The 10000-nt window shown below is 66.8% G+C and overlaps 1 protein-coding gene across 1 annotated transcript in view; it reads left to right on the forward strand.

Moving 5' to 3' along the window:
* LOC129398803 (collagen alpha-1(I) chain-like) overlaps nt 1-4595 on the forward strand; it is a 12575-nt gene extending 7980 nt beyond the window's left edge. Inside the window, exons 5-11 of the mRNA XM_055117891.1 lie at nt 1-419; nt 1019-1080; nt 1312-1449; nt 2597-2754; nt 2945-3033; nt 3207-3352; nt 4268-4595. The exon at nt 1-419 is cut by the window's left edge and continues 275 nt beyond it. Of these exons, the coding sequence (XP_054973866.1) occupies nt 1-419; nt 1019-1080; nt 1312-1449; nt 2597-2754; nt 2945-3033; nt 3207-3352; nt 4268-4595 (1340 nt within the window). The remainder of the gene's footprint in view (nt 420-1018; nt 1081-1311; nt 1450-2596; nt 2755-2944; nt 3034-3206; nt 3353-4267) is intronic.
* The last annotated feature ends 5405 nt before the right edge of the window (nt 4596-10000 follow it).

A 10000-nucleotide genomic window follows, 5' to 3' on the forward strand; every position in this document is an offset into this window, starting at 1 on the left:
GCCCACAGACCAGGGCGGTCCCGCGCCCACGCCCGGGACGCCGGCCGGCCCCGACGGCCGACCCACCCGCGCCCTCCGCCTCGGAAGCCACGTCCACACGCGTCACCGCAGCGCCCCGCCACCGGGGGCCCGGAGGGTCCAACGCCGACCACCGCCACCCGTCCCCGGCCCCACCGCGGGGCGGGAAGGGCCGACGGCGCCCAGAACCTCCGCGAGCCCGCACGCGCGGGCCGCAACACAAGCCTCTCGCCTTTCCTCTTCCGTCCGCCCGCCCGAGCCCTGACCGAGGGTCCCGGAGCCCAGGCGGCAACGTCCGGCACCCGGGGGGGCCGCCGCCACCACGCGGACCGCGCGGCGGCGCCTCGCTCGGCCGGGCGGCCGAGACGGGACCCCCCGAGAGCACACACCCCGAAGCCGAGGTCCGCAGCACCACCGCCGGCTGCGGCACCACACGGGGAACGGGAAGCGGACAGAGCGTTTCCCCCCCGCCGGGAAGCACGGCTCCCGCCGGGGGCACAGCGGGCCGGGTCAACAGGAGCACGGGGTCGCAACGGTGGCAGAAACGACACCCTGACCGCGCACACCCGTCCCACGACTCCGACCACACGCACGCGGGCCCATCCGGGCCCCGACCGCCAACCACGACGTTCCGACGCCCCGACGCCGGGACGCCAGCTCGGCCCGGCCCGACGGGACCCTCCCCCGACCCAGAAGGGGGAGGCGCGGGCCGCGGTAGGCAAAGAGCGAGCGCGCACGGCACCCCCCCACGTCTGAGGGGATGACGGCGGACCCCTCCCCGTCGCAGGGCGGCGAGGAAGGGAGGGCTCCACTACCGGTGGCTGACAGCGCAGGAGAAAGAGGGGCAGCGGCTGGGGGATGCGGTACCCCAAAGGCACCCTCGCGGATCGCTAGAGAAGGCTTTTCTCCACCGAGGGGGCGTCGCCCCCCTAACCTGGGCGAGCTACCACCTTCCCCTTCGGACTCCCCTGACACCGCGTGTTGGGGGGGTCTGCCGTAGCGGTCCGGCGGCCGGTCCCCGCCGGAGCGGGGCCGCGACCGCATCTCACGTGAGCGTCCGCGGTCAGGTCCGTCGCGTGCCGGGCCCGCGGGAGGGCCCGCCGCCCCTCCGCAGCACCCGGCAAACGGCCCCCGCCCACCGGGACGGGAAGGCCGGCTTCCACCCCCACGACGGGGGAAGAGGGGCGGAAGCCCCGGACCAGGCGAGAGAGAGCCCCAAAGGGGGACGCCTCATCTCCCAGAGCCCGGCGCGACGGCGACCCACCGACTGCCGCTCACACGCCCACGCGCTAGTGCCAGTTACTGCGAGGCACGCGGGCGCGCGCCCGGAACGCGGAGGCCCTCCCCCGTCCACCGCCCCGCGGCGAACCGCAGAGGAGGCAACGGCGGGCGACCCCGCGACGAGGACGACCGGCTCGACCCCCCTGGAAGGCCAGGGGCCAACCGAAACCAGGAGGAGCCCGGGGAGGGAAGGACAGCAAGTCCGGGTGATGGGGAAGCGACACCACCAACTCGGCCTCGGGCACCTGACAGGACGACCTGGAGCGCTCCAGGGGCACCACCGAGGACCGGGTGAGGCGCGGCCGCGCGCGCCACCGCCGGGCGGCCCCCCCCACCGCGGGGAGGGGCCCGCCCGAGAGGACGGGACCCCGCGGGGTCCCGGCGCAGAGCGAGGATTGTCCGCTGCGTCAGACGACCCCGAAACCCGCTCCCCCGCCACGCACGGGGCCTGGGGGAGAGCGGGAAGAGCGGGATCGGGCCGGGGTCCGCACCCCTGAACGCCCCCACGGGGGTGGAGGAGAAGCGAGGGGCCCGCTGGCAGAACGAGAAGAGCGGTCCCATCCACGAGGGATGTCCGTCCCTCGCCTGGCGCGGCTTAGGCCCGGCCCGGGAGAGCGCACCAACACCACATCGATCGGCTGAGAGAGCGCGAGAGAAGCGAGGCATCGCGGAGTTCCCCCCCTGGCGAGGAGGGGGACCGAGCCCCGAAGGAGTGCGGGCAAAGGACAGCAACCCTCCGGAGAGGGGAGAGGCCCGTTTCAGCCTTCGCCCGCACTTCCGACTTCAGGGCAATGTCCGGCCCCGACCGGACCCACCCCCGACGAGAGCGAGGAGGACGCCTGACACGCGAGGCTGGGGGGGTCCGTTGGCGCCGAGGACACGGACACCGGGCTGGCCTCGGGCACCTTAGACCGGAGGAGCGACAGCCACGGCCGGGGACACCGCCCCCGGGTGCACGCGAGAGCCGGCGCACAGGGCCCAGGCGGGCGGCTCAGGCGGCGGGAAGCCAGGGAGGAGTCCTCAAGACAGGCCCCCAGCTCCTCACACGCACCCGGGGGAACGACCGGTCCCGATCCTCACGGCAGAGAGCCACCGAGAGAGAGCGTGTCAGCGTACATCTCGCGGTCCAATCCGGCCCCGTCACACCGGAAAAGGACCGTTGCCCGGAGCGGGACCGATCTGCTCCCTCCCGCGGCACCCTCTGGAACAGCGACCCGGCCACCGGCACCTGGGACAGCCCCATCGCCCAGAGTCCCGGAACTCCAGGGGACAACTGGTCGACCCCGTGACTCGGCAGGGTCCAAGCCGCGCCAGAAGCCACGCGCCGACCCGGTGGCGACGGCGGCGGCGGCGGCGGCGGCGGCGGCCGCCCGGGGAAAAGCGGACGCATCCCCGAGCGGATGGACGAACCCCCGCCCGCCCGAACCCCCGAGACACACACCCCGAAAGCCACCGGTCAGGACTCGGAGCGGACGGGGAGGGGGAGAGCACGGCGACCACGCACGGGCGGGCGGGCGGGCGCCCGCAGCTGACGTCCCGCCTCGGAGCCGGCTCCGGAGGGCGAGGAGGTCGGATCATTAGCCCGGAAAGACCGGAGAATAAAAAAAACCTCTAAGTCCCCTTCCTTCGCGGCGCCGCGGACCAGGCGCCCCCGCGGGCTCACAGCCGGACCCCGTCACCCTCTCCCCGGCCCTCGTCTCACGGCGCCACCGGCCGGGCACGCGGGGAGAGCGGGTGCGGCAAGTCGCCCTTCACCAAACACCGCCGTCACGCCAAGGTCCCCGCCCCTCAGAGCACCGGGGGACGCCACCGGGGCGGTGGGGAGGGGGCAGGTACCCGGAAAACGTCAGCCGCCGCCACCGCCGCCGCCGCCGCCGAGGCCCGGTCGGTGGGCGCCCGTTCACCAGGTCCGCTCCGCGCCGCTCCTCTCCGGCCCCGGTCCGGCCATCGGCCCCACTCGGCTCCGGACCCTGGAGCGATGCACCCACCGCCGGCGGAGCGCCAGCGCGGGCGCCCGGGAAGACTCGGGGCCGCCGCGGACCGTGGAGCGACAGCGCCACCCACCGGCGGAGGGACGGATCACGCGCCCGGGCCGGGACCCGGGCTCGGGCCGGCCATCGGCCCCGCTCCGGGCCGCCGCGGGAGCCCGGAGCTACGGCGGCACCCGCCCGCGGAGGGCCGGGCCGCGCGCCCGGGCCGGGACCCGGGCTCGGGCCGGCCATCGGCCCCGCTCCGGGCCGCCGCGGGAGCCCGGAGCTACGGCGGCACCCGCCCGCGGAGGGCCGGGCCGCGCGCCCGGGCGGCCCCGGGCTCGGGCCGGCCATCGGCCCCGCTCCGAGCCGCCGCCAACACTGGAGCTACGCGCCACCCGCCGGCGAAGGGCTGGGCCACGCACCCGGGCCGATCCGGCCCTTGGCCCCGCTCCGGCCCGCCGCAGAACACCGGAGCTACGCGGCAAGGGCTCCGGCCGGCAGAGGGCCGGGCCGCGCGCCCGGGCGGCCCCGGGCTCGGGGCGGCCACCGGCCCCGCTCGGGGCCGCCGCGGACCGTGGAGCGACAGCGCCACCCACCGGCGGAGGGACGGATCACGCGCCCGGGCCGGGACCCGGGCTCGGGCCGGCCATCGGCCCCGCTCCGGGCCGCCGCGGGAGCCCGGAGCTACGGCGGCACCCGCCCGCGGAGGGCCGGGCCGCGCGCCCGGGCCGGGACCCGGGCTCGGCCCGGCCATCGGCCCCGCTCCGGGCCGCCGCGGGAGCCCGGAGCTACGGCGGCACCCGCCCGCGGAGGGCCGGGCCGCGCGCCCGGGCCGGGACCCGGGCTCGGCCCGGCCATCGGCCCCGCTCCGGGCCGCCGCGGGAGCCCGGAGCTACGGCGGCACCCGCCCGCGGAGGGCCGGGCCACGCGCCCGGGCCGGGACCCGGGCTCGGGCCGGCCATCGGCCCCGCTCCGGGCCGCCGCCAACCCTGGAGCTACGCGCCACCCGCCGGCGGAGTGCTGGTCGACCCGCCCGGACAGCCCCGCCAGGCGCCGGCACCCGGCTCCGAAGGCAACAGGACCTCCCCTATAAGCCTGCAGTTCCAATCTCCGCCGTCGGACCTCGTGGGGTGGCGCCTTGACAGCGGGACCAATTTCGATTGGGACGCCGACCTCCTGGAAGGCCGCCTCGGGCACTGCAACCGAATCGCTGCCGTCACCTCCAGAGGAGCTCCGGCGCCGAAGAAAAGCGGACGCCAGGTGGCGCCCGAGCACCCTCTGTGGGATCGCCATCCCCGCGCGGATGATGTGGAGGGAGACTAAGTCACACCGTCCCTTGCCTCGAGAAACAGACATCACGGGGCAGGGCCATCCGGGGACACAGGGTGTGGAAGGAGGACGACCCCCCCCACCCACACACACAGACACACAGACACACGGACAGACACACACACAGACACACACACACGCACACACACACAGACACACACACACAGAGACACCCACACACACAGACACACACACACACAGACACCCACACACACAGACACACACACAGACACACACACACACACACACACACTAAAACCCCACCCCACCACTCAGTACGTGTGCTTCATCGCGTGCACGCAGGCCCGCCCATTCTCTGTCTGTCTGTCTGTCTGTCTGTCTGTCTGTGTCCGTGTCCATCTCCGTCGTCTGCCTCTCCCCCCCCCCAAGCCCCCCCTCCCCACCCCGTAACCTTCTCCTTCTCTGTGCATCTGTTTTGGGGCCACACGCCTGAGCCGGGCTCCGGGCATATCCCTGGGATGCCTTCAAGGAGTACTCCCGGCAGGGCTATGCATTCAGGGAGTACTCCCGGCAGAGCTCGTGGAACCCTATGGGAACTCCAGGGGTTGAACTCAGATCAGGGGCGTGTGCAAGGCTAGCCACCTCCCTGCTGCACTCCCTCTCTTCTCCAGCACCAGTCGCCAGCGCTCATTGCGGTCATTGTTTGCTTCTTTGATTGGATTGTTTTGGGTGGCCAATCCCCAGCCATGTGTTAAAATCACTCCGGACTCCTGGACTCTGCACTGAACTCACTCAGGGATAACCCCTGACGCGCTCTCTCTGTCTCTGTCTCTGTCTCTGTCTCTGTCTGTCTGTCTCTCTCTCTCTCTCTCTCTCTCTCTCTCTCCCTCTCTGTCTCTCTCTCTCTCTCCCTCCCCTCCCCCTCCAAAGTACTAGTTTGAAAACAGATTTGGATACTCTCTTATTGGGTGAGACAGAAGTACCATCGAGGTGCACCGAATGAAATCAAGCTCTGTTTTCTCTGAGGTGGCATGATGGTCAAGCGGAGGATCTGGGGGGGGCGCGAGTCACAGGGACATGACTCCTAGGCCGCTCTCTGCGGGTCATCCTGCGATTCAAAACCTCTAGTTCATCGCCTATTCACACTGGGTGGGACGCCAGAGCCAGAGAGAGCGCTCCACGGGCCGAGTGGATGCTTCGTGGGCGGGAGGGGAGAGGCCCAGGTTCCATCCTCCGGTCGAGGCCGTGGATCATTGGAACATATGCCTCTCTCCCCTCTCCCGTGGCCTCCTCCTCCTCCTCCTCCTCCTCCTCCTCCTCCTCCTCCTCCTCCTCCTCCTCCTCCTCCGCCTCCGCGGGAGGCGGGGGCGGGCTGGACGGACAAGGCACCGAGAGCTCAGAAGATCCACCGAAGCCCCATGAACTTGACAAAAGACGAAAGGACCGGGGAGGACCCGTCTGTCAGGGGCCAACCTCCCCGAAGGAATAGGCATAGGCGACCTGACCCACGAGAGAGAGAGAGAGAGAGAGAGAGAGAGAGAGAGAGAGAGAGAGAGAGAGAGAGAGAGGAGAAGAGAAGAGAGTGAGCTTTCCCCTCCTCTGGGACACAAAGACGTTTGTTTTGGCCTTTGGCACCGGGTGCTGTGAGAAATGAGGAGGAGAAACGAGGAGGAGGAAGAGGAGGAGGAGGAGGAGAGGAGGAGGAGGAGGAGGAGGCTGCGGAAAGGAGCGATTCGCCCCCGTGGAGCTTTCGACCGAGGAACCGGCCCCGTGGCCTCTAGGGCGACCGGGCACCCGCCTCGGGAACAAGCACACCCTAGTCGTAGCCACTCGTGGAGCTAAATCCGGGACGTGAAGCGGTGTGGCGCAGCGGCGCCCACCACGAGTGGCGTGACGCACGGCCGCCCGCTCCTTTCTCTTCAGCGTTCCCGAGTCGAATCGGTCACTGTGAAGCGGCTGAGGCTTGCGGGAGTGCGGGCGGGCGGGAGTGAGTGAGTGAGTGAGTGAGTGAGTGAGTGAGTGAGTGAGTGAGTGAGTGCGTGCGTGCGTGTTTCACGTGGCTTAACACGTTTTAAAACGACCTCGAGATGGAGACGCGACTACAAGAACCGAAGGGATGCGTGAGGTGGCTGGGGACATAGGCGAGGGGTCCGGGGCTGTGCCTCGCCAGGATCCCCAGCACACCGCAGGTTTCCCGCCCCCCCCCCAGCACCGCCGCCGCCGGCAGCCTCCGAGCAGCCCCAAAACCTCTGCAAATTTCGTCTCCCAAAGTTTTCCGAGTTGCATGCATAGATTCGTCAACCGGACTCAACTCCATCAAGAGATTTTTCGTGGCGGGGGGCGGGCAGCGCGGATGGCAGGAAAAAAATAGAAACAGGAGTTAAGTAAGGCACCTGTGCCACACGTCACGTGAACTACGGGCAGCTACACCGCCCACGCGCGGCCCCCGCCCCGTGACCCCGGTTGGAATCCCTGGAGATGGACTGAGGGCTGGAGGGACCGAGGGGTGGGAGGGGCAGAGGGGCGGAGGGACCGAGGGGTGGGAGGGGCGGAGGGGCGGAGGGACCGAGGGGTGGGAGGGGCGGAGGGGAGGGGCGGAGGGGCGGAGGGGCGGAGGGACCGAGGGGTGGGAGGGGTGAGAGGGGCTGAGGGGCGGGAGGGGCGCGGGGCGGGCGGGGGGATTGGCGAGTTGGGCACACTGTTCCCTGCGAACAAAGCAAAGCTCTCTGACTGACTGTCGTTGCTGATGAAAGTGCCTTGGGTTTTTTTCTTTGGGGGGGGTGGGGAGGGTTGGTTGGTTTTTTTGGTGTTTTTCTTCCCCCCCCCCCCCCCCGTTCCACCGAAGGGGAAGTTTATCCGTGACTCCCGTTTTCCGTTCACGGTGCTTTTATTTTATGCTACCGCATCTTCACCAAAGTTTCTTCACCGCCACCATCGCCCCCACCGTCCCACCTCCCCTGCCCCGGGCTTTCTGTTGTCCGGTCAGCCCCCCCCCCCGGGGGGGGGGGGTGGCGGCGGCGCTTCACATCGGGCACCCAGGACCTCAGAGGAGAGGAGGATCGGTTTGATCTCCAGAAAGGCTGTTTCTTGAAGGGCCAAGGAGGGAGGGAGCGCGAGTTTTGAGCCCCCGCCCCCCGCAGCCGCGCCTTTCCCTTTCTCGTGCTCCCCCTCCCCCGCGGCGGCGCCAGCGCCCAGCTGAAATCGGTCACCCACCCCACCTCCCATCCCGACCCCACCGCTGAGGTGCGTGTCCTAAGCCTACGACCGACCGAGAGCGCTTAGCAGATCTTATCTCCAAGCGAGCTACGGACAGAGAACGGCATCTCTTCCTCTTCCCCACCCTCACCCTCCGGGCAATGGTCGCGCAAAAAAAAAAAAAAAAAAAAAAAAAAAAGGAGGCGGCCGACCCGGCCGGCTTGGAGTCAGATTCCCTCTGGCCTCTTCTAAGGACACCGTTGTCTTTTGTTGTTGTTGTTGTTGTTGTTGTTGTTGTTCTCTCTCCCTCCCTCCCCCCGCCCCCGGTGTGTGTGTGGGGGGGGGGGGGAGCGGGTGTCGGGAAGAGAAATGAAACCGAAACCCCGGGTCACGGACCACAAGTCCCAGGAAGCTCCGGGGCCGCCACCGAGATGGCTCCTGCCACCCTCCCCTCCCCTCCCCTCCCCTCCCCTCTCCACCCCACCCCACCCCACCCCACCCCGCCGTGTCCATTCTCGGTCGGTCTCATTCTCTCACCCACCCCTACCCGATCAGCCCTCCACCCTCCCTCCGTCTAGGAAATTCGGGCGGGGTTATCCTATGAAAGTCGTGCAAACATCTCAGATAGATTTCAAAGAGAGGCTTGAGCTAGATCCAAAAAAATAGTAATAATAATTTTTTCTTTTAAAAGGAAAGCAGGCAAGCAAAAGCAAGTGAGCAAGCAAAAGCAGGCCAAAGAATAGACCCTGAGCACCGTCAGAACAGAGCAGAAAAGCCGGGCCTGGATCTGGGTGGTGCAATAGGATCACGGGTGGAGGGATGGGCCCTGGATCATGGTACAACTGATTGAAACGTGAGCACGAAAGTGTGTAAGTCTGTCACTGTCCCTCACGGTGTTTCATTAAAAAAAAAAATTTCTTTTTTAAAAAGGAAAGCAGGCAAGCCAGCCAGCCAGCCAGCCAGCCAGCCAGCCAGCCAGCCAGCCAGCCAGCAAGCAAGCAAGCAAGCAGGCCCGCAGGCCCACGGGCAGGAAGGCAAGCAAGAAGAGGGTTGGCAGGCAGCCGGCAGGCCGGCAAGCAGGCAGGCAGGCAGGCAGGCAGGCAGGCAGGCAGGCAGGCAAGCAAGCAAGCAAGGAAGCAAGCAGGCAAGCAAAAGGGTAGACCCTGAGCACCTGCAGTACACAAGGGTCTCCCCTTGTAGGGCCTGGATCTCGGTGTTGGAAAATGGGCCCGGGTGGTGGAGGGGTGGCACTGGTTCATGGTAAGACCGAAATGTGAGCAGGAAAGTGTGTAAGTCAGCCACTCTAGCTCACGGTGCTTCACTAAAAAAAAATTTAATAAGTAAGTAAGTAAGTAAGTAAGTAAATAAATAAGTAAATAAATAAGGAAAGCAGGCAAGGAAAAGCAAGTATGCAAGCCAAAGCAAGAGAGCGAGCAAAAGAGTAAGCAGCAAAAGCAAGCAAAAGAGTAAGAGGAAGCAAGCAGGCAAGCGAGAAGGCAGGCAGGCAGGCAGGCAGGCAGGCAGGCAGGCAGGCAAGGAAGGAAGCAAGCGGGCCAAGGAGTAGATCCTGAGCGGCCTCAGTACACAAGGGAAAAAGCAGGGCCTGGATCTCGGTGGCGGAGAATGGGCCCGGGTGGTGGAGAGGGGGGACTGGATCATGGTACGACGGAAACGTGAGCACGAAAGTGTGTAAGTCGGCCAGGGTCCCTCACGGTGATTGATAAAAAAATTTCTTGAAAATAAATAAGTAAATAAATAAATAAATGAGTGAATAAATAAATAAGGAAAGCAGGCAAGGAAAAGCAAGTATGCAAGCCAAAGCGAGTGAGCGAGCAACAGCTTAAGCAGCAAAAGCAAGCACAAGAGTAAGGGGAAGCAAGCAGGCAAGCGAGAAGGCAGGCAGGCAGGCAGGCAGGCAGGCAGGCAGGCAGGCAGGCAGGCAGGCAGGCAAGGAAGGAAGGAAGCAAGGAAGGAAGCAAGCGGGCCAAGGAGTAGATCCTGAGCGGCCTCAGTACACAAGGGAAAAAGCAGGGCCTGGATCTCGGTGGCGGAGAATGGGCCCGGGTGGTGGAGAGGGGGGACTGGATCATGGTACGACGGAAATGTGAGCACGAAAGTGTGTAAGCCCGCCAGGGTCCCTCACGGTAATTCATTTAAAAAAAATTTAGTTAGTTAGTAAGTCAGTCAGTCAGTTAGTCAGTCAGTCAATAAGTCAATAAATAAATAAATAAATAAATAAATAA

This window comes from Sorex araneus, chromosome 9, assembly GCF_027595985.1.
Source record: "Sorex araneus isolate mSorAra2 chromosome 9, mSorAra2.pri, whole genome shotgun sequence".
Lineage (NCBI taxonomy): Eukaryota > Metazoa > Chordata > Mammalia > Eulipotyphla > Soricidae > Sorex > Sorex araneus.